The sequence below is a fragment of the Oncorhynchus mykiss genome, chromosome 14, assembly GCF_013265735.2.
Source record: "Oncorhynchus mykiss isolate Arlee chromosome 14, USDA_OmykA_1.1, whole genome shotgun sequence".
Lineage (NCBI taxonomy): Eukaryota > Metazoa > Chordata > Actinopteri > Salmoniformes > Salmonidae > Oncorhynchus > Oncorhynchus mykiss.
The window spans coordinates 16,071,276-16,096,345 of NC_048578.1; the positions used below are offsets into that span (position 1 = coordinate 16,071,276).

Genomic DNA, 25,070 nt, shown 5'->3' on the forward strand with positions numbered 1-25,070 from the left:
AGTGAAAACATCTTTAAAAATGACTGCAAATGTATTGAAAATGAAATACAGAAATATATCATTCACAAGTATTCACACCCGAGTCAATACTTTGGAAAAGCACCTTCGGCGGCGATTACAGCTTTGAGTCGTCTTTGGTATGTCTGTATCAGCTTTACACATCTGGATTTTGGGATTTTCTCACATTCTTCCTCAGATTTTCTCAGGCTCTGTTAGTTTAGATGGGGAGCGGCAGTGAACAGCAATCTTCAAGTCTTTCCACAGATTTTTAATGGGATTCGTCTGAGCTTTGGCTGGGCCACTCAATGGCTTTCAAATTCTTGTTCTGAAGCCATTCCAGCATTGCTTTGGCTGTAAATCTTCACTGTTGTCCTTCTTGCAGGTTCTCCCATCTCAGCCAAGGAACTCTGTAGTTCTGTCCTTCTTGCACGGTTGCTCAGTTTGGTCAGATGGCGAGCTCTAGGTAGGCTGGGTAGTTCCATTTCTCCCAATGATGGAGTTCACTATGCTCTTGGAAACTTTCAACACTCTAGAAATTGTTTTATTCTCTTCCCCAGATGTAGGCCTCATCACAATTGTCGGAGATCTACGGACAGTTCCTTGGACTTCAAGCTATAGTTTCCGGTCTGACATGAACTGTCAAATTTGGGACCTTATATAGACAGGCGTGTTTCTTTCTAAATCATGTCCAAACAATTTAATTGGCCACAGACTCCAATCAAGTTGTAGTGACATCTCAAGGATGATCAAAGAAAATTGGAGCTCCGGAGCTCAATTTAGAGCATCATAGCAAAGAGGTGTGAATCCTTATGTAAATAATTTTCAACAAATTTGCAAACATTTCTAAAAACATGTTTTACTTTGTCATTATGGGGTATTGCGTGTGGATGGGTAAGAAAAACAAATGTAATACAGTGGCACGAAAAAGTATGTGAACCATTTGGAATTGGTCCTAAAATCACACCAATAGACAAACACAGTGTGCTTATCTAATAACACACAAATTATTGTATTTTTCTTGTCTATATTGAATACATCATTTAAACATTCACAGTGTAGGAAAAAGTATGTGAACCCTTAGGCTAATGACCTCTCCAAAAGCTTATTGGACTCAGGAGTCAGCTAACCTGGAGTCCAATCAATGAAACGAGATTAGAGATGTTGGTTAGAGCTGCCCTGCCCTATAAAAATAAAATAAACTCACAAAATTTGAGTTTGCTATTCACAAGAAGCATTGTCTGATGTGAACCATGCCTTGAACAAAATAGATATCAGAAGACCTAAGAATGGTTGACTTTCATAAAGCTGGAAAGGGTTACAAAAGTATCTCTAAAAGCCTTGATGTTCATCAGTCCACGGTAAGACAAATTGTCTATAAATGGAGAAAGTTCAGCACTGTTGCTACTCTCCCTAGGAGTGGCCGTCCTGCAAAGATGACTACAAGAGCACAGTGCAGAATGCTCATTGAGGTTAAGACGAATCCTAGAGTGGCAGCTTAAGACTTACAGTAATCTCTGGAACATGATAACATCTCTGACGAGTCTACAATACGTGAAACACTAAGCAAGAATGGTGTTCATGGGAGAACACCACAGAAGAAGCCACTGCTGTCCAAAGAAAACATTGCTGCACGTCTGAAGTTTGCAAAAGAGCACCCGGATGTTCCACAGTGCTACTGGAAAAATATTCTGTGGACAGATAAAACTAAAGTTGAGTTATTTGGGAGGAACACACAACACTGTGGAAAAAAACAGTAAAACCTCATCCTCACTGTAAAGTATGGTGGAGGGAGAATCATGGTTTTGGCTGCCTCGGGGTCTGGACAGCTTGCTATCATTGACGGGAAAATAAATAGGCTATCTGTCCGCCAATCGAAGCTCAACAGAAGTTGGGTGATGCAACAGGACAACGACCCAAAATACAAGTAAACCAACAACAGAATGGCTTCAAAAGAAGAAAATCCTGATCTCAACCTGTTTTGAGATCCTGTGGCATGACCTAAAGAGAGCGGTTCACACAACATCCCAAGAATATTGCTGAACTGAAACAGTTTTGAAAACAAGAATGGTCCAAAATTCCTCCTGACCGTTGTGCAGGTCTGATCCGCAACTACAAAAAATGTTTGGTTGAGGTTATTGCTGCAAAAAGGAGGGTCAACCAGTTATTAAATCAAAGGGTTCACATACTTTTCACATCCACACTAAGTTCAATAAAGACATGAAAATGTATAATTGTTTGTGTGTTAGTGTAAGCAGACTGTGTTTATCTATTGTTATGACAAGTTCATGCAGAAATCCAGGTAATTCCATAGGGCTTACATACTTTTTCTTGCCACTGTACATTTTGAATTCAGGCTATTACACAACAAAATGTAAGTCAAGGGGTATGAATGCTTTCTGAAGGCACTGTATGCATAGCAATACCGTTTGAATCCTGCAGAGGGCAGGACAAGGAAGAAGACCAGTACTGTAGAAAGGTCATTAATATTGGCAGGGGAGTGAGGCTCACCTATCTTCTCCTCTGCATCTCCGCTTCCCAATGCGTCCTCAGCCTCTTTCACCTCCTCTCCTGCAGACAGAGTAAACCACCACCATCACCATGCCCACAAAGCCACTAATCAGACCATCCACACCAGTGTACACCCTACACATTGACAAGTAGGAAAGTGGGTTATCTAGACAGGGGTTGGGAGGAGGGGGGTCTTTCCAGTGGAAGATGATTGTGCTAGTGAGTGAGACATCCACCTAACAGAAGATGAGGTGAATCAACTAGCCCCCAGATGCTAGGAGGGTAACAGGCAGGAAAGTGAGTCAACTAGCTCCCATATGCTAGGAGGGTAACAGGCAGGGAAGTGAGTCAACTAGCCCCCAGATGCTAGGAGGGTAACAGGCAGGGAAGTGAGTCAACTAGCTCACAGATGCTAGGAGGGTAACAGGCAGGGAAGTGAGTCAACTAGCTCACAGATGCTAGGTGGGTAACAGGCAGGGAAGTGAGTCAACTAGCCCCCAGATGCTAGGAGGGTAACAGGCAGGGAAGTGAGTCAACTAGCCCCCAGATGCCAGGAGGGTAACAGGCAAGGATGGAAGATACGGATACCACAGCAGATTATACAGGGGGAAAGCGGTGCGATGTCATTCACACCTGGACCGGAACTTACCAAAGAGAGCCCAGAGTGGACTGTACCAAGTGGACAGGGAGAGTAAATTAAAGAGGGGGGGAAGAGTACTACAAAGAGCATTTTGATCAAGGGTCTCCACTCTGTATAAAGATAGTTGTGTAATCTGCTGGTATGATGTCACTGAGTGGGCTATACCACATGGGGGGGGGGGGGGGGGGGGGGGGGGGATATTAACAGGTTAGAGAGATGTCCTCTATGAACTACAACTAATCATTGTTTCACAAGTTTGCAGATTATTCAAACATGAGATTGACTATTCCCCCTGAATACAGTGTGGCCACCATTTTGTTGATCAAAAGTGTCTTTGTGACAAAGAGATTTACAGAGAGACAAACCTGATGTCACTTCCTGCACCAGGAAGTCCAGATCAGACAGGAAGGGAGGTTCTGGAGCAGTGAAAAGGAAACGGAACCAGATGGAGAGAGGACAAACATGAGAGAAAGAATTAAAGAGAGAGAGAGAGATAGATAAAGAGCAAGATGAGGAGATTAAGACAAAGTGAGTAGGGAGGAAGGTGAGACGGAGGAAAGAGAGGGCGGGTGGAGAAAGAGGGAGGCAGGGAGGAGAGGATCAAACGATATGTGTATTCTCATCTTCCTTCAGTCAGTTAAGTCAGTAGTAGGAATCAGTTTTCAATGCACAGACACATGCAAGGGACCAGGACCACTCATTGCCTCAAGCAAAAAAAACTAAAATCGAACCAACATGTCAAATATCACATGGAAATTGTGAGCAAACTACAGAATGAAAGATGGTTTACACGTGTGTGTGTTCCACCCTGAGGGATTATGTTAAGTTTATGTCAACAGCAATGTGTGTGTGTGTACCCTGTGGAGTGTCATCAGTGAATAACTGTGTAGCTTCCAGTGCCGACTCAGCCTCCTCTGGACACAATGCTGTAAGAGAGACAAGAAGTATGTTCGCCCCAGTATGTATTATCCTTACACACACACACACACAAATCATACCCACAAGCACGCACACATACTTTATTCAAAACTGCTCAATTGTTCCCATTCTATAACATTATAGTAACACACCCACAGACACCAACACAGTTCTTCCGTCACGCATATACATGGTGCCTGTCCCTTTAAAAAAAAACACACCACCCAAAGCACAGGGCCACAAGACCGTGCTGATTCACTACAACTGTGTTTGAGGGAAAAACATGTGTGTGAAGCTAATTAGTGAGACTGGGAGTGTGAATGTCCTGCAGTGAGTTGATCAGGCTGTTATTGGACCCGCAGAGTTGTGTTTTCCCCTGCTTACCTGGCGGCAGGTGAAGATTGTACAGTAACTTGAGTTTCTCTGTCATGTCTCCGTGGTACATCCCACCTTTTGGGAGACACGTGATGGGTCAGTGGGATCCATGCTGACTAATCGTAAAATCACTACCAGCCAATTAAGCAGTGAGATTTATCCTGCTACAAACTAGCACATAACTTATCTCGAAAATATCTCAGAACACCAGCTACACAACCCCGACCCCTCCTCCCGACACATCCATGTTTAATATAGAAATCAGTTCATATTTTCAACGGAAAGTTGAGATTCTCTACTTCTTCAAACTCACTCAGACCCGTGACAAACTCCTTGAAGTTGATGAGGCCGTCCTTGTTCATGTCCAGCAGGCGGAAGAGGCGTGCGGCCAGCGTGGCGGTGTGCGTCCCACAGAGCCAGGTTCCCAGGGCCCCGAACAGCTGGCAGAATTGTCCCAGGTCAATGCGGTACTGCTCCAGGTAGGGCAGGCTGGGGTCGTGGCGCTCCGCCGCTGTGGTGCTGGCCCCCCAGTAGCAGCTCATTATGTGCTTGGCCTGCCATGGGGAAGGGGAGTGGGATGCAGCTCAGAGGTGGTACTGGCTGATTGAGACATTGAATGGAGAGTGCAATGGTGCTTGACAGTTGAGACATTTGACCTATTGACAATGGCTTGATAATGATGGTTTTGTTGCCAGCTTTCATTTAAAAAAAAAAAAAAATGTTTTGTCACATATACTGGATAGGTGCAGTGAAATGTGTTGTCTTACACTTGTTTGGGGCATGAGCCACAACTTGTTTTGTTCTCAGTCTATTGATAATGCTTACAAAACACATACCGTGTGACAGCTGTGTGACTTGTCATCACAACCATGACCAGCATCACACAACAAACAACTTATTTACCACCCACCACACTAAGTTGACACGCCTGAGTTAAGAACAACATTGCTAACAGAGAAAACTAAAATGTTCAAAACCACTGCTGGGTAATGATGTAAAAAGCTGTAGGAACGATAATAACGATGATTTGTTACCTTGAAGTGAACATAGAGTTCCTCTAGCTCCTCGATACTGAAGGCTGAGTCTGTCATGATAGCTCTTACCTGTGGATAGACACACAGCTCTACATCAGACAGAGAAACACCTCTGGCTACAGCATATTAAGTGGGCACTGTATGACTTCAGTATGCACATGTTTTTGTTCCAACCTTAACATAACCTATTCGATACATCTCATATCCACAACTGATCACTATTAAAGGGATTATTTGGGATTTTGGCAAAGAGGCCCTTTATTTACTTCCCCAGAGTCAGATGAACTTGTGGAATTTCTCTCTCTCCGTGTCCAGTATTAAGGAAGTTAGTGGTAGTTTCGCGAGGTAATGCTAACTAGCGTTAGCCCAATTACTGGAAGTTTATGGGTATCTGCTAGCATTTTGGCCTCATTGCCAAAATCTCAAAGTATCCATTAAATGTAAAAATTTTTTTTTACTTTAACCTTTATTCAACTAGGCAAGTCAGTTAAGAACACATTCCTATTTACAATGACGACCCACCGGGGAACAGGTAACTAACCAACTAATTAACTGCCTTGTTCAGGGGCAGAACGACAGATTTTTATCTTGTCAGCTCGGGGAGTTAATCCAGCAACCGTACGGTTACTGGCCCAACGCTCTAACCACTAGGCTACCTGCCGGCCCATGGGACTCCCAATAACGTCCGGTTGAGATACAGCCTGAATTCGAACCAGGGTGTCTGTAAATCAAATAAAAATGTATTTGTCACATACACATGGTTAGCAGATGTTAATGCGAGTGTAGCGAAATGCTTGTGCTTCTAGTTCCGACAATGCAGTAATAACCAATGAGTAATCTAACCTAACAATTCCACAACTACTACCTTATACACACAAGTGTAAAGGGATAAAGAATATGTACATAAAGATATACAGTGGGGCAAAAAAGTATTTAGTCAGCCACCAATTGTGCAAGTTCTCCCACTTAAAAAGATGAGAGAGGCCTGTAATTTTCATCATAGGTACACTTCAACTAGGACAGACAAAATGAGAAAAATGCTCTCTAGCAAACTTCAGACGGACCTGGACATGTACTGGCTTAAGCAGGGGGATACGTCTGGCACTGCAGGATTTGAGTCCCTGGCGGCGAAGTGTGTTACTGATGGTAGGCTTTGTTACTTTGGTCCCAGCTCTCTGCAGGTAATTCACTAGGTCCCCCCCGTGTGGTTCTGGGATTTTTGCTCACTGTTCTTGTGATCATTTTGACCCCACGGGGTGAGATCTTGCATTGAGCCCCAGATCGAGGGAGATTATCAGTGGTCTTGTATGTCTTCCATTTCCTAATAATTGCTCCCACAGTTGATTTCTTCAAACCAAGCTGCTTACCTATTGCAGATTCAGTCTTCCCAGCCTGGTGCAGGTCTACAATTTTGTTTCTGGTGTCCTTTGACATCTCTTTGGTCTTGGCCATAGTGGAGTTTGGAGTGTGACTGTTTGAGGTTGTGGACAGGTGTCTTTTATACTGATAAGTTCAAACAGGTGACATTAATACAGGTAACGAGTGGAGGACAGAGGAGCCTCTTAAAGAAGAAGTTACAGGTCTGTGAGAGCCAGAAATCTTGCTTGTTTGTAGGTGACCAAATACTTAGTTTGTGAGTGCTTTTGGTGACCAGACAAATTTCTTCTGCCTCCTGAGGCGCTGCTGCGCCTTCTTCACAACGCTGTCTGTGTGGGTGGACCAATTCAGTTTGTTCGTGATGTGTACGCAGAGGAACTTAAAACTTACTACACCCTCTCCACTACTGTCCCGTCGATGTGTTTCCTGAAGTCCACAATCATCTCCTTTGTTTTGTTGACGTTGAGTGTGAGGTTATTTTCCTGACACCACACTCTGAGGGCCCTCACCTCCGCGCTGTAGGCCGTCTCATCCTTGTTGGTAATCAAGCCTACCACTGTAGTGTCGTCCGCAAACTTGATGATCGAGTTGGAGGCGTGCATGGCCATGCAGTCGTGGGTGAACAGGGAGTACAGGAGAGGGCTCAGAACGCACCCTTGTGGGGCCCAGGGTCTCGAGCTTGATGACGAGTTTGGAGGGTACTATGGTGTTAAATGCTGAGCTGTAGTCGATGAACAGCATTCTCACATAGGTATTCCTCTTGTCCAGATGAGTTAGGGCAGTGTGCAGTGTGGTTGCGATTGCGTCGTCTGTGGACCTATTGGGGCGGCAAGCAAATTGGAGTGGGTCTAGGGTGTCAGGTAGAGTGGAGGTGATATGGTCCTTGACTAGTCTCTCAAAGTACTTAATGATGACAGAAGTGAGTGCTACGGGGCGGTAGTGACGCCTCTAGCACTGAGATGCAGTGCCTTAGACTGCTGCGCCTTCTCGTGAGCCCCCTTAAAGGTTGGAATGAATAACCTAATCCAGAGATATTTACACAGAGCATACCAAACATTAGGAACACCTTCCTAATATTGAGATGCACCCCCTTTTGCCCTCAGAACAGCCTCAATTTGGTCAGGGCATGGACTCTCCAAGGTGCCGAAAGCGTTCCACTGGGTTGCTGGCCCATGTTGACGCCAATGCTTCCCACAGTTGTGTCAAGTTGGCTGGATGTCCTTTTGGTGGTGGACCATTCTTGATACTCACCGGAAACTATTGAGCGTTGCAGTTCTTGACACAAAACGGTGCGCCTGGCACCTACTACCATACCCCATTCAAAGGCACTTTAATATTTTGTCCTGCCCATTCACCCTCAATGGCACACATACACAATCCAAGTCTCAATTGTCCCAAGGCTTAAAAATCCTTCTGTAACCACTTACACTGATTGAAGTGGATTTAATAAGCGACATCAAATAAGTGATTTTAAGCTTTCACCTGGATTCACCTGGTCAGTCTCTCATGGAAAGAGAGGGTGTTCCCTCAGTGTTTGGAGAGTTGGGCCAATGTGGTTTCTGTCTGAACGTTCCATGAGCACCACTTTCTCCTCCATAACCATTGCTAAGTGATAATTGACACGTCTGCGTTATGCTGTTTATTTCTGAACGTTTTTAAAACATATGAAGATGTCCAGTGAAAGCAGATACAGTTGAAGTTGGAAGTTTACCTTAGCCAAATACATTTAAACTCAGTGTTTCACAATTCCTGACATTTAATCGTAGTAAAAATTCCCTGTCTTAGGTCAGTTAGGATCACCACTTTATTTTAAGAATGTGAAATGTCAGAATAATAATAGAGAGAATGATTTATTTCAGCTTTGATTTCTTTCATCACATTCCCAGTGGGTCAGACGTTTACATACACTCAATTAGTATTTGGTAACATTTGCCATTCAATTGTTTAACTTGGGTCAAACGTTTCAGGTAGCATTCCACAATAAGTTGGGTGAATTTTGGTCCATTCTTCCTGACAGAGCTGGTGTAACTGAGTCAGGTTTGTAGGCCTCCTTGCTCATACAAGCTTTTTTGGTTCTGCCCACACATTTTCTATAGGATTGAGGTCAGGGCTTTGTGACGGCCACTCCAATACCTTGACTTTGTTGTCCTTAAGCCATTTTGCCACAACTTTGGAAGTACGCTTGGGGTCATTGTTAATTTGGAAGACCTATTTGCGACCAAGCTTTAACTTCCTGATTGATGTCTTGAGATGTTGCTTCAATATATCCACAATTGTCCTCCCTCATGATGCCATCTATTTTGTGAAGTGCACCAGTCCCTCCTGCAGCAAAGCACCCCCACAACATGATGCTATAGTCCTATAATAACTACAACCTAAAACTTCTTGCCTGGGAATATTGAAGACTCCTGTTAAAAGGAACTACCAGCTTTCATATGTCCTCATGTTCTGAGCAAGGAACTTAAACGTTAGCTTTCTTACATAGCACATATTGCCCTTTTACTTTCTTCTCCAACACTTTGTTTTTTCATTATTTAATCCAAATTGAACATGTTTCATTATTTATTTGAGGCTAAATTGATTTTATTTATGTATTATATTAAGTTAAAATAAGTGTTCATTCAGTATTGTTGTAATTGTAATTATTACAAATACATTTAAAACAAATCGTCCGATTAAAATCGGTATCAGCATTTTTTTTGGTCCTCCAATAATCGGTATCGGCATTAAAATCATAATCGGTCGACTCCTACTTCAGGCGTTTGGAAATTGCTCCCAAGGATGAACCTTGTGGACTTGTGGAGGTCTACAATTTGTTTTCTGAGGTCTTGGCTGATTTATTTTGATTTTCTCATGATGTCAAGCAAAGAGGCACTGAGTTTGAAGGTAGACCTTGAAATACATCCACAGGTACACCTCCAATGGACTCAAATTATGTCAATTAGCCTTTCAGAAGCTTCTAAAGCCATGACATCATTTTCTGGAATTTTCCAAGCTGTTCAAAGGCACAGTCAACTTAGTGTATGTAAACTTCTGACCCACTGGAATTGTGATACAGTGAATTATAAGTGAAATAATCTGTCTAAACAATTGTAGGACAAATTACTCGTGTCATGCACAGTCCTAACCGACTTGCCAAAACTATAGTTTGTTGACAAGAAATGTTTGGAGTGGTTGAAAAACAAGTTTTAATGACTCCAACCTAAGTGTATGTAAACTTCCGACTTCAACTGTATGCAACACAAGTACAGATTTGGATAAACATTATCCCACTGCTCTGTTTTGCTTGTTTGCAGAGGGTCATTTCATAGGGAATGGTCAGAGGTGAGGTCACCAAGCGCTTCATTCATGGTCACATCTTTGCAGTAATGGAAAAAGTACTCAATTGTCACACGGACAGCTAGGGGCACACTCCAACATAATTTACAAAAGCAGTATTTGTGTTTAGTGAGTCCGCCAGATCAGAGGCGGTAGGGATGACAACGGTTATATTGATAGGTGAGTGTATTGGAGCATATTGCTGTCCTGCCTGTACTTTTGGGTGAAAATGTATGGAATAAAAAGTACATATTTTCCTTAGGAATGTAGTGGAGTAAAAGTAAATGTATAAACAGTGAAGTAAAGTACAGATGCCCCCCAAAACGACTTAAGTACTGTAGTATTTCAAAGTATTTTTAATTAGTTACTTTACACCACTGCTTCTTTGATGTATGAACTCACCACGCTCCTCTTGGCGGTGTCCTCCAGCGATTGGATGACCTTTAACCTCTGATGGAACCTCATCTGCTCGATGACATCAGCACGCAAACTACCAAACTTCTGCTCAGAGACACAGACAGAGGGAAAAGGCAGTGAAGTCACTTATATGTGGAATCGAATTCAATCTCTCCCTGTGCTATGTGATTGACTTAAGTGAGTTGTGTGAAAAAGTCACGTGGTTCTACTAGTCATGTCTTACCTCACAGGATGACTTGATGAGCTGGAAAATGTCAATCTGAGGCGGCGGCTCATCGCCACTGGTCAACAGGGCGTGGAGGTGGGGAATGGGCGGAGACACGGTCTGCTTGTTGACAACATTGTCCAGATACCTGTGAGTGAGTGAGAGAGATAATCCAATATTTCTCACTCCGAGTAATATGGCTATAGCTTCTTCAGTCTAGAGCAGTACTGCCATCATTCATAAATAGAAGGAGAAAAAAAACAAGTAAACCTTTCTGTATAGTTACACTATAGTTACTATTCCAATTAAACATTTTGGCTGTGCAATGTGTATTGGTGTCAATTACATGGAAGTCAGTTCAGTCAAGTGAATTAGGGAAGAAGCACTTGAGAAATTGTTCCTTCCGTCCCTTCTATTCCCCCACTCACCGTCCAAGGATGGTCATGGCCTCTCCCTCGTCATTGCAGTCCAGTAGGGTGTCCATGTTGGCGTGCAGCACGGCCAGTGCCACTTGGAAGATGACCTTGATGCCCTCGTAGAAGAAGCAGTCAACCAGAAGCACGGCGCTGTCGAAGGGCATGACGCTGAGGAACAGGGTGAGGAACCAGGAGAGGGAGATGGTGGAGATGACTCCCAGCTCCTGCATGTGCTCGTAGAGGAAAGGGAGGCAAGCGCGAGTCAGCTCCTCAAACACACCCTGGTCAACGAGAGCACCTGAGAGAAAGAGAGAGAGACTATTTAGAACGTACTGTTTAGTAAAAAGGTATGCAATAATCAACAAATATCAACATACCTCTCATCCATACTGAGAAGCAATGTTCCCTCCCCAAATTTTTTTTTATCCAGTTTACTGTGAACACTAATGCTATACCCACTTTAAGATAGTTTTCAGACAGTGGTCAAGTAGGCTACTGTGGCAATTTGATCATAATGCAGGCCTACCAGAGTGACCTACCATCATAAACAACGGAGAAAATGCATCCCATAACATTTTAACATGGAAATAGCTGTTCTATCATTCAGCCTACAGTAGCAGCCAATGTGCGGTGTTCAATGTAGGCCTACATTCCATGAGACTTTTGAAACAAACATGCAGGGCTTGACATTAACCCGTTTATCCACTTGTCCTTCAGACAAGGAGGTGACTGAAGATGGTGGTATGTTGTTTGATGCAAGAAACCACTTTACAAAATACAATGCATTATTATTCCCATGCCATTATTACAGAGAATAAGACAAATGATGCTATCCTCTGCCTACTTAGCTTATTCAAGCCGGTCTCAAAATACAATACTGCCCTTTGAAGACACAAAAAAAAAGCTATTGATTTAACTACTCACTTTTTAAAGATGTCTAAAAATGTACACGTTTTGTCCACTTGCAGGAAGCAATCACTGACTCCAAATGATCTGTAACTGGGCGAGTGACTCAATAAATAGCAAAGGATATGAACAAAATGTGCACGTGGCTACATGCAGCTCTCGCTTTGAGAGCTTTGAGAGTTCAAAGTGAACGGAACAGGTCCATATACAGTGTCTTCGGAAAGTATTCAGACTCCTAGACTTTTTACACATTTTGTTACATTACAGCCTCATTCTAAAAATAATTAAATAAAAACAATTCCTCAGCAATATACACAGAATACCCCATAATGACATAGCTAAAACAGGTTTTTAGAAATGTTTGCAAATGTATTAAAAGTAAAATACAGAAATACCTTATTTACATAAGTATTAAGACGCTTCGTTATGAGACTCGAAATTGAGCTCAGGAGCATCCTGTTTCCATTGTTCGTCCTTGAAGTTTCTATAACTTGATTGGAGTCCACCTGTGGTAAATTCAATTGATTTGACATGATTTGGAAAAGGCACACACCTGTCCATACAAGGTCCCACAGTGCAAGTCAGAGCAAAAACCAAGCCCCGAGGTCAAAGGAATTGTCGTAGAGCTACGAGACAGGATTGTGTCGAGGCACAGATCTGAGGAAGGGGAAAAAAACATTTCTGCAGCATTGAAGGTCCCCAAGAACAAAGTTGGCTCCATCATTCTTAAAATGGAAGGGAGGTGACCAAGAACCCACTGGTCACTCTGACAGAGCTCTAGAGTTCCTCTGTGGAGATGGGAGAACCTTCCAGAAGGACAACCAGCTCTCGGCAGCACTCCACCTATCAGGCCTTTAAGGTAGAGTGGCCAGACGGAAGCCACTCCTCAGTAAAAGGCACATGAGAGCCCGCTTGGAGTTTGCCAAAAGGCACCCAAAGACTCTCAGACCATGACAAACAAGATTCTCTGGTCTGATGAAACCAAGATTGAACTATTTGGCATGAATGCCAAGTGTCTCGTCTGGAAGAAACCTGGCACTATCCCTATGGTGAAGCATGGTGGTGGCAGCATCATGCTGTGGGGATGTTTTTCAGAGACTGGGAACTAGTCCGGGTTAGGGTTGCAAAGGGTCGGAAACTTTCCAGGAAATTGCCGGAAATTTTCCAATGGAAGTTAAGCCCGGGAATTTTGCTTAAATTAATCAAAAAATGTTAGCTTATAACAGTGAACCTTTTCTGTGAGGATACACACAAGGCAATTCTAGGTCTTGTGGCATATTTTGGTTAAACTATCCCCAATTCAATGGAATTGCAACCCTCTGCATGCACAGTGCATTTTTCCATCACATGTACTGCTGATTCTCAAGATCTTGAACACTAATGAGATGCTATTGAGCCAACACTACTACACTGTCTGAGCCAAGGACTACATACTTTTGATTACAATACTGGGTGGGGTGAATATATTTTATGACATACATAATTTTTGGTTAACTAGTGAATAGTAGCCTACAGCAAAGTGTGTTTAAATAATTTCTAACTTGTTTACAATTTCTGCAAGTTAGTTTTTGCTACGATGTGGGTTTTATCTTGCTTGAGCCTGCTAACTGAGGAGTGTTAATTCACCTGTTTCCAAACATGTTTAATTTTAAAACATTAATCTGGACAAGTCCATAAAGTCCCCTCCATGCTCACAAAAGTTCCTCTACCTCTATTCAAGGTGAAAATGATGAATCAGACACCTTATTGATAGCAACAGCTCATGATCCTCCTTCAACCAGAAGTTTTTTTGACTAAATGGGAGGAACGTAGTCAGAGATGCTGATGAATGTCTTGCTCGAGCTGTGTATGTAACTGGTTCACCTCTAATGCTCACATGCAATGTGTATTGGAAGAGATTTCTGAATGTTCTTCACAAAGCATACACCCCTCCAACCAGACATGCTTTATCTACTCATTTGCTGGATGCAGAGTTCAGAGTTCAAGTGAAGGTCAAGCAAATCATAGAGAAAGCAGACTGTATAGCAATCATCTCTGATGGGTGGTTGAATGTTTGTGGGCAAGGAATAATTAACCACGTAATCTCCAACCCTCAACCAGTATTCTACAAGAGCACAGACACAAGGGACAACAGACACACTGGTCTCTACATTTCAGATGAGCTGAAGGCAGTCATCAACGACCTTGGACCACAGAAGGTATTTGCACTGGTGACAGACAATGCTGCGAACATGAAGGCTGCTTGGTCTAAAGTGGAGGAGTCCTACCCTCACATCACACACATTGGTTGTGCTGCTCATGCATTGAATCTGCTCCTCAAGGACATCATGGCACTGAAAACAATGGATACACTCTACAAGAAAGCCAAGGAAATGGTTAGGTATGTGAAGGGTCATCAAATTATAGCAGCAATCTACCTCACCAAGCAAAGTGAGAAGAATAAGAGCACCACATTGAAGCTGCCCAACAACACCCGTTGGGGTGGTGTTATCATGTTTGACAGTCTCCTGGAGGGGAAGGAGTCTCTCCAAGAAACGGCCATATCACAGTATGCAGATATGGGCAGGCCCATCAAGAGGATCCTCCTGGATTATGTATTTTGGGAGAGAGTTGTAAGCAGCCTGAAACCTATAGTAGTAGCCATTGCACGGATTGAGGGAGACAATGCCATCCTGTCTGATGTTCAGACTCTGCTTGCAGATCTAAGAAGAAATCCGTTCTGCCCTGCCCACTTCACTGTTGCTCCATGCAGAGCAAATTGCAGTTCTGAAATACATCAAAAAGCATGAAGACTTCTACCTGAAGCCCATATACACCGCAGCGTACATGTTGGACCCCAAGTATGCTGGCAAGAGCATCCTGTCTGGTGCAGAGATCAACAAGGCCTATGGTGTCATCACTACCGTGTCTTTCCACCTTGGCCTGGATGAGGGCAAGGTTCTTGGCAGTCTGGCGAAGTACACTTCCAAGCAAGGGCTTTGGGATGGAGATGCAATATGGCAATCGTGCAAACATATATCATCAGCCACCTGGTGGAAGGGACTTTGTGGATCTGAGGCTCTTTCCCTGTTGCCTCCATCATCCTCCAAATCCCACCAACATCAGCCGCCTCAGAGCGCAACTGGTCCTTGTTTGGGAACTGATAAGGGAATTTATGTTTAAAGTCTCTTAAACTCTTCCCCTACTGTATTTATTTATTTAGCTCCTTTGCACCCCAGTATTTCTAATTTGCATACTCATCTACTGTCAAATCTACCATTCCAGTGTTTTAATTTCTATATTTTGATTTACTTCGCCATCATGGCCTATTTATTGCCTTTACCTCCCTTATCTCACCTCATTTGCTCACATTGTAAATAGACTTATTTTTCTACTGTATTATTGACTTGTTTTGTTTTTTTACTCCATTTGTAACTCTGTGTTGTTATACGTGTCAAACTGCTTTGCATTATCTTGGCCAGGTCGCAGTTGTAAATGTTCTCAACTTGCCTACCTGGTTAAATAAAGGTGAAATAAAAAAATAAAAAAATAAAAAAATAAAGTAATGACTAAAGAATTCCACCCTGAAACGTATTTAACGGTGTGAAATGTATTAGAATTATAAGACTATAATCCAATAATGTATGTGTGAGACAAGTTAAGGGTGAGAAATGTATGGTTGAGAAAACAAAGGACATTTGAACTACGCATGAAAACTGACAACAGGAAAGAGGGCCCTTCCAAGGCCTCTCTAATCTAAGGAGGAGGGGAACGGCGAGAAATTGCCAAGGCTGGTAGAAAAGTGATAAAACTGTGTGTGTGTGTGTAAGTAGGTGGGGGTGGGAGTTATAAAATTACTGTTTTTGCATTTTTGACTTCAGAGCTCTCTGAATAAAGAATGAACCTTTTGCAGTATCTGAGACTTTGCCTAATTCTTATTTTGAACCCGGGATTTACAACCTTGGGTGAATTGGTCAAAGCTATAAAATAGTTTGGTTAGAACATTGGGAGAAAATTCTCGTGACAGGAACACACATACCAAAGCACGCAACAGGCTGACCAATACAAGGGTTGAAAAATTGGTGGCCATCCGGGCAAATTTGAGGCTTTTTGAGCCTGACAATGAGCCATCCTCAACGAGATCGGAACGTGACAGTGAAGATGAGGCCCCAGAGTCTGATGTTCAAGAGGTGGACATTGAGAAGTTCCAGGGAGAAGACATGGAAGCCTGAGAGAAAGACAACCAAAGCCTTAGTTTCTAGACTATAATTTTACAGATGTATGTTGAAAACGTTTTGGGAAGATGCGATGGATCATTGGGGATCATTCAATATTCCCTTTCTTTTGTTGTTCAGTGAAATCATCCCATGTGAAGAGTTGACTCATTTAATTAAAGTTCAATTTGTAACAAATGTATTTATTTTTCTATTGGAAAGATTTAATCATTTGCAATTATGTCTACTTGTTTATGTTATGGTAAATATATCCAATGCAAAAAACATTACATTTAAATGGTATTAATATTAATTTGCAGATATTTCCATTAATTCCCATATATTCCCACGGAAAGTTTCCACCTCTGAATATTCCCCAAAATGTGCAACCCTAGTCAGGATGAAGGAAAAGATGAATGGAGCAAAGTATTGAGAGATCCTTGATGAAAACCTGCTCCATAGTGCTCAGGACTTCAGACTGGGGTTCACCTTCCAACAGGACAACGACCCTAAGCACACAGCCAAGACAACGCAGGAGTGGCTTCGGGACAAGTCTCTGAATGTCCTTGAGTGGCCCAGTCAGGGCCCGGACTTGAACCCGATCGAACATATCTGGAGAGACCTGAAAATAGCTGTGCAGCGACACTCCCCATCCAACCTGATAGAGCTTGGGAGGATCTACAGAGAATGGGAGACCCTCCCCAAATACAGATGTGCCAAGTTTGTAGCGTCATACCCAAGAAGACTCAAGACTGTAATCGCTGCCAAAAGGTGCTTCAACAAAGTACTGAGTAAAGGGTCTGAATACTTATGTAAAAAAAATATGTTTTTGCTTTGTCATTCTCAGGTATTGTGTGTAGATTGATGAGAATAAAAAAAACAATTTGATACATTTTAGAATAAGGCTGTAAAGTAACAAAATGTGAGAAAAAAAAGTCAAGGGGTCTGAATACTTCTGAAGGCACTCTATAGCATTGGTCTATTTGCATATAGGCCTAATGCAGCTCTGATTGGTTATGCCTCACTGGTCTGTGTAGAGTATGGGCTGAGTCGTGAGTGTTAATGCAATAGAATCATACTCCGATGCGTTCTGCCCACAACAAAATCTCTTGCATAGTTTGTTTTGTTTAGGTATGTTGCATTGCATTAATATTGCGTTGATTCGATCACAATTCCCACAGTAAAGGGAAACGTTGATAGTGTTTAACTAAGGGGGAAAACTTCACTCAACTTTCTAGAGTTCAAACTCGTGCTTCTGTGTGGGCTGATATTTCTTCATGGCGGCAGTCCAATGGGAGCTGCGTGCAATTTAGAGGGAACATTGCTGAGAAGGTGTCATCTTAGATGTGCAATCGTGCTTGTTCCAAAGAAACATTTGTTCAAATTTGTAGAACACGTCCCCTATTCTGATTATCAACTATTGTCAAACATGTGTGGAAAGACAATTCTCTTCCTCAATAGTGTGCAGGGAATTCTACTAGATGAAAAGATTAAATGAGTATGACATCCTGGCATTTAAAGCATTCTCAATTTTAAAAAATTTCACATACTATAGAACATTCTATTTTTCCATACCCAAATAGTCTACTAATTTAGAGCACAAGCATAGGTATTGGGACACAGTCACTGTGTGACCACTGTAAATTTAATTTAAGTGACGGCTATTTGAAGGGCAGTGAACGAAGAATGGGCTTGTCTACCCTATAAAACACTCTGAAATGAGGGGATTTGGAGGAATCTTAACAGAGGATTCTTTCCTAGGCATGTAGCGAGCGACAAAACAAAGACATAACCCAATGGAATTAAACACAAGTGTGTGTCTATGAGAGGTTGTGTCAGTCACTCACCCACCACCCTGGTGTTGTAGTAGTCAGGCAGCATCCTCTCACACAGAGCCACCAAAAGCCAGAAGGCCTCCTCCTCCGTACAGTACAGCAGCAGTACCGACGTCACAATGTTCATCGCCTGGAGAGAGAGAGAACGGTTCAGTGATAGATACAGAGGTTTATAACAACAGAAACAGACAGGTACATTAACCCTATTACAGGGGCTGAGTCTCTGGCTTACTGATGCTCTTCCATGCCGTCTCTAGGAGGGGTGCGTCACCTGACGTGGTCTTCCTGTCTGGGTTGGCGCCCCCCCTTGGGTTGTGCCGAAATTTGAGGAGTGGTTGACAAACAAGTTTTAATGACTCCAACCTAAGTGTATGTAAACTTCCCACTTCAACTGTAATTCACGACATGGTCAAATTTCTCTGTTGGCTCTTTAATGGTGTACATATTTTTGTTTTTCATGTATTTCAGGGGTTTGACCAGCTGACGGCAATGACAAAGCTGGCCTCGCAGTTTGATGAGTCGGGCTGTCTACTCCTGCCTTAACCAGCTGGCATGCAAATGCACCGGCAATACCAGTTACAATTAACAGAAGGCAGAGGGTGTAGGAACATTTAAATGTGAAAGTAGATCCCCTTTGTCCCTCTCCTTTCTCTTATTATTCTTTCTGTTATTGCAGGTCAAAACAGACTTGAGGAATAGACTGCAGGGAGAGCATCTCGCCTCCTGCATGCCCCCCCCCCCATCAAGGAGTTCAATTACAAATATTTTTCCAAAAGCCCAGAAGAATAAAGTGCTCTGACAAGCTGTAAACTATGTCAGAACTAGGTTTTTGTCAGAACCTGGAAAGAGATTTCCAACGCCCTCCTTTTGTAATGAACATGACTTAGTGGGCTCTAATTCATATTCAGTCAAATGTTCCTCTGTTAATTTTGTCAAGATAAACATTTTTATTTCAGAAAGAAGGTCTCTGTTGTGTTTCTTTGGATAGCTGCAGCACTCAACCTTAAATTGCATCCTGTATACTATAATAACTTGACCAATATGTAATTGAGCTCATTTCTGGGGGAGGAAATTATTTTTTAGACAGTGAGTTTTTTCCTTCTAAAAAGTCACCAGAACTATGTCAACAGAACCAAGACCCGAAACACCCCCAAAATGGGGGATCCCTTAAACCCCCCCACCCCCAATTACTTTCCCCCCACAGCTAACACATTTTCCAGAGGAAACACTGCTTTACAGTAATGAATAAACAGTTTATGGGTCAATGAAAAGCCTCCCGGATACGAGTAGTCACCCTGACAGAATAATTTACAGTCAAAGAACCTAGTTAAAATATCATGATTATGTTTCATGAAAACATTCACGCTTTGTTTTAGATGACATTTTCCTGGTATTTTCTAATTATAGCTATAGGCACATTCTACTACTTCAAAACATTCAACTCAATTGGCCAGTATCAGGAATCAAATGGTTAATTACAGTTAAATAAACCACACAAGCTCACAGAACGGGACCGCAGAGTGCTGAAGCGCATAGCGCGTCTGTCCTCGGTTGCAACACTCACTGCCGAATTCCAAACTGCCTCTGGAAGCAACATCAGCACAAGAACTGTTTGCCGGGAGCTTCATGAAATGGGTTTCCATGGTCGAGCATCCGTATGCAAGCATAAGATCACCATGCGCAATGCCAAGCATAGGCTGGAGTGGTGTAAAGCTCGCCACCTTGTAGCAGTGGAAACACGTTCACTCACGCTTCACCATCTGTCAGTCTGACGGACAAATCTGTGTTTGGCGGATGCCATGAGAACGCTACCTGCCCGAATGCATAGTGCCAACTGTAAAGTTTGGTGGAGAAGGAATAATGGGCTGGGGCTGTTTTTCATGGTTCGGGCTAGGCCCCTTAGTTCCAGCATACAATGACATTCTAGATGATTCTGTGCTTCCAACTTTGTGGCAACAGTTTGAGGAAAGACCATTCCTGTTTCAGCATGACAATGCCCTATGCACAAAGCGAGGTCCATACAGAAATGGTTTGTCGAGATCGGTGTGGAAAAACTTGACTGGCCTGCACCTCAACCCTATCGAACACCTTTCGGATGAATTGGAACGGCGACTGCGAGCCAGGCCTAATCGTCCAACATCATTGGCCGACCTCACTTGTGGCTGAATGGAAGTCCCCGCAGCAGTGTTCCAACATCTAGTGGAAAGCTTTCCTAGAAGAATGGAGGCTATTATAGCAGCAAAGGGGGGACTAACTCCATATTAATGCCCATGATTTTATAATGAGATGTTCGACGAGCAGGTGTCCACATACTTTTGGTTATGTAGTGTAAGTAAGAAATTGTAATATAAAGTCTAAGTCAGTGTTGATAATGTGGCCCTGCGATAGACTAGCGTCCTGTCCAGGGAGTGTACTTGTGCATCACACTACAAAAACGTGATGTTTCTGATGTGTGGACAAGGCTACTTACAATGTTGACCACCTGCATAGTTTTAAACAATGCGGTACAACCCCCCCCCCCCCCCCCCCCCCCCCCGACTAGTCGGCATACCTGGCAGTATCCTATGCCAGGGTTGCGGCAGGCGTAGGCGGTGAGGACCCTGCGGAGGGCAGCGATGCCCATCTCATTCTGGAAGGCGTGGTGCTCAGGCATGGAGCGGTGCAGGTCCCTCTCGATTTCCTCCGTGGCCAGGGTACAGCGTCCCATGGCCTGCTCCACCCGCTCAGCATAGTAGCCAGGGTGGGTGTCCATCTCATTCTGAGCTCCTGGAGAGGGGATGGATTGATTGATGGATGGATGGGGGTAAGTGGTTAACTCAATAGATTATAAGACAGACACAGACAATATGGGTTTGTCAGTGGGCAAATTATTTAATGTTTAGATCCTTTTGATTCTAACCATTGTAAAAAAAATAAAAAAAAATAGAGGTCAGATTCAGACAACTGGTAGTTTCTTTGTTGTACCATCAAAAACGTGGTTAAGCTTTACATATTTGCTAGAAAACACTAATTCGAGGGATTCCTGAAAACAGAATTTAGACTTGTCATTAACTCTCACTCCAGATATCATTGCATGACACAATCCTGTTCATTTAGCCCCGTTTATTAAGTGCTACCATTTTAACATAGTATGACGCATCCACATAGCAACACAACCTATGGGCTCAGTTTCGTAACAGTTACTTAGCTAGGCCATATGACTCCGGAGTCCAGGGAGTCAGTTGATCTCAGATTAGTCAGACGTTGCACCACTAGGTAACAACAACACTTCCCTAATAACCACAGCAACAGAGAGACAAACACACACTACCTTCAGGTCACAAGGTAGGAGTGACTGCTGTCCTTGATACTAACCGAATTCTGATGTGGATGTAGTCTTGACACACACAATGCTTGCTTGCACACACAGACTCACTTATTCATAATGAGTATTGTTCACTGTGTTGCTAACATGGTGGCAACACAGTAAACAACGATATGAAGAACATAGAGCGGGCGGGTTATACACTATCGGCAAGAGAGAAAAACAGCCTCTGATAAGACACGGGCCGGGGGCCTATGCATTTATGTAAACAACAGTTGGTGCACGATATCTAAGGAAGTCTCAAAGTTGTGCTCGCCTGAGGTGGAGTATCTTATGATAAGCTGCAGACCTCACTGTTTGCCCAGAGAGTTTTCATCTGTTATTTTCGTAACTGTCTATATACCACCACAGAGCGAGGTTAGAACTAAAACCGCACTAAATGAGCTGTATTCCGCCATAAGCAAACAGGAAAACACTCAGAGGCGGCGCTCCTAGTGGCCGGTGAATTTAATGCAGGGAAACTTAAATCAGTTTTACAGAATTTCTATCAGCATGTTAAATGTGCAACCAGAGGGAAAACAATTCTAGACCACCTCTACTCCACATACTGCGACGCGTACAAAGCTCTCCCTCGCCCTCCATTTGGCAAATCTGACCATAACTCTATCCTCCTGAGTCCCGCTTACAATAAAAAATTAAAGCAGGAAGCACCAGTGACTCGGTTTATTAAAAAAAGTGGTCAGATGAAGCAGATGCTAAGCTACAGGACTGTTTTGCTAGCACAGACTGGAATATGTTCCGGGATTCTTCCGATGGCATTGAGGAGTACACCACATCAGTCACTGGCTTTATCAAGAAGTGCATAGAGGACGTCATCCCCACAGTGACTGTACGTACATACTAGAGGTCGACCGATTAATCGGAATGGCCGATTAATTAGGGCCGATTTCAAGTTTTCATAAAAATTTGCCAATTTTTTTTCAATTTTTTTTTCTCACACCTTTATTTAATCTTTATTTAACTAGGCAAGTCAGTTAAGAACACATTCTTATTTTCAATGACGGCCTAGGAACGGTGGGTTAACTGCCTCGTTCAGGGGCAGAAAAACAGATTTTCACCTTGTCAGCTTGGGGGATCCAATCTTGCAACCTTACAGTCAACGAGTCCAATGCAATAACGACCTGCCTCTCTCTCGTTGCACTCCACAATGAGACTGCCTGTTACGCAAATGCAGTAAGCCAAGGTAAGTTGCTAGCTAGCATTAAACTTATCTTATAAAAAACAATCAATCATATCACTAGTTAACTACACATGGTTGATGATATTACTAGATATTATCTAGCGTTTCCTGTGTTGCATATAATCTGACTGAGCATACAAGCATACAAGTATCTAAGTATCTGACTGAGCGGTGGTAGGCAGAAGCAGGCGCGTAACATTCATTCAAACAGCACTTTTGTGCCTTTTGCAAGCAGCTCTTCGTTGTGCGTCAAGCATTGCGCTGTTTATGACTTCAAACCTATCAACTCCCGAGATGAGGCTGGTGTGACCGAAGTGAAATGGCTGGCTAGTTAGCGCTCGCTAATAGCGTTTCAAACTTCACTCGCTCTGAGCCTTGGGGTGGTTGTTTCCCTTGCTCTGCATGGGGTAACGCTTCGATGTGTTGCTGGTTCGAGCCCAGGGAGGAGCGAGGAGAGGGACGGAAGCTATACTGTTACACTGGCAATACTAAAGTGCCTATAAGAACATCCAATAGGTTAATGAAATACAAATGGTATAGAGGGAAATAGTCCTATAATAACTACAACCTAAAACTTCTTACCTGGGAATATTGAAGACTCATGTTAAAAAGGAACCACCAACTTTCATATGTTCTCATGTTCTGAGCAAGGAACTGAAAGTTAGCTTTCTTACGTAGCACATATTTCACTTTTACGTTCTTCTCCAACACTTTGTTTTTGCATTATTTAAACCAAATTGAACATGTTTCATTATCTACATGAGGCTACATTTGCATACCACACCACCAGATCCACAGATGACACAATCTCTATTGCACTCCACACTGCCCTTTCCCACCTGGACTAAAGGAACACCTATGTGAAATGCTATTCATTGACTACAGCTCAGCGTTCAACACCATAGTGCCCTCAAAACTCAACACTAAGCTAAGGACCCTGGGACTTAACAACTCCCTCTGCAACTGGATCCTAGACTTCCTGACGGGCCGCCCCCAGGTGGTAAGGGTAGGTAACAAAACATCCGCCACGCTGATCCTCAACACGTGGGCCCCTCAGGGGTGCGTGCTCAGTCCCCTCCTGCACTCCCTGCCTGTTCACTCATGATTGCACGGCCAGGCACAACTCCAACATCATCATTAAGTTTGCTGATGACACAACAGTGGTAGGCCTGATCACTGAAAACGATGAGACAGCCTATAGGGAGGAGGTCAGGGAGGAGGCCAGAGACCTGAGAGACCTGACCATGTTGTACAAGGACAACAACCTCTCCCTCAATGTGATCAAGACAAAGGAGATGATTGTGGACTACAGGAAAAAGAGGACCGAGCACGCCCCCATTCTCATCGACGGGGCTGTCGTGGAGCAGGTTGAGAGTTTCAAGTTCCTTGGGTAGTGCGTACGGCCCAGTACATCACCGGGGCCAAGCTTCCTGCCATCCAGGTCCTCTACACCAGGCGGTGTCAGCGGAAGGCCCTAAAAATCATCAAAGACTCCAGCCACCCTAGTCATAGACTGATCGCTCTGCTACCGCATAGAAAGCGGTACCGGAGCGCCAAGTCTAGGTCCAAGAGGCTTCTAGACAGCTTCTTCCCCCAAGCCATAAGACTCCTGAACAGCTAATCAAATGGCTACCCAGACTATTTGCCCTCCCTCCCCTGCTACTACTTTGTTATCTATGCATAGCCACTTAAACAACCCTACCTGCATGTACATAATTATCTCAATTACCGCAACACCGGTGCCCCCACACATTGACTCTGTACAGGTACCCCCTGTATATAGCCCCGCTATTGTTATTCACTGCTGCTCTTTAATTATTTGTTTTTCTTATCTCTTACAGAGGGTAGTGCGTACCTCCCAGTACATCACTGGGGCCAAGCATCCTGCCAACCAGGACCTATATAATAGGCGGTGTCAGAGGAAAGCCCATAAAATTGTCAGAGACTCCAGTCTCCCAAGTCATAGACTGTTTTCTCTGCTACCGCATGGCAAGCGGTACCGGAGCTCCAAGTCTAGGACCAAAAGGCTCCTTAACAGCTTCTACCCCCCAATCCATAAGACTGCTGAACAATTAATCAAATGGGCACCGGACTATTTATATTGACACCGCCTCCCTTCCATTTGTTTTGTACACTGCTCCTACTCGCTGTTTATTATCTATGCATAGTCACATCACTCTTACCTACATGTACAAATTACCTCAACTAACCTGTACCCCCGCACACTGACTCGGTACCGGTACCCCCTGTATATAGCCTCGTTATTGTGTTATTTTTAATAATTTTTTTAATTTAGTTTATTTGGTAAATATTCTCTTAACTCTTCTTGAACTGCACTGTTGGTTAAGGGATTGTAGTAAGTAAGCATTTCACGTTAAGGTCTA

General features: G+C 43.3%; 1 protein-coding gene across 4 annotated transcripts in view; it reads right to left on the reverse strand.

Moving 5' to 3' along the window:
* The window catches only part of LOC110488912 (TBC1 domain family member 9B), a 46,102-nt gene that overhangs the window by 3,196 nt on the left and 17,836 nt on the right, over positions 1-25,070 (reverse strand). For 3 of the 4 annotated variants that reach the window (XM_036943042.1, XM_036943043.1, XM_036943041.1), the window contains 11 exons: positions 20,694-20,908; positions 18,155-18,272; positions 11,221-11,506; positions 10,811-10,940; positions 10,573-10,671; positions 5,476-5,544; positions 4,755-4,995; positions 4,451-4,516; positions 4,006-4,074; positions 3,514-3,564; positions 2,509-2,568 (listed from right to left, as the gene is read on the reverse strand). In XM_036943042.1, the coding sequence (XP_036798937.1) occupies positions 2,509-2,568; positions 3,514-3,564; positions 4,006-4,074; positions 4,451-4,516; positions 4,755-4,995; positions 5,476-5,544; positions 10,573-10,671; positions 10,811-10,940; positions 11,221-11,506; positions 18,155-18,272; positions 20,694-20,908 (1,404 nt within the window). The remainder of the gene's footprint in view (positions 1-2,508; positions 2,569-3,513; positions 3,565-4,005; positions 4,075-4,450; positions 4,517-4,754; positions 4,996-5,475; positions 5,545-10,572; positions 10,672-10,810; positions 10,941-11,220; positions 11,507-18,154; positions 18,273-20,693; positions 20,909-25,070) is intronic. The other variant, XM_021561372.2, reaches the window with a different exon arrangement.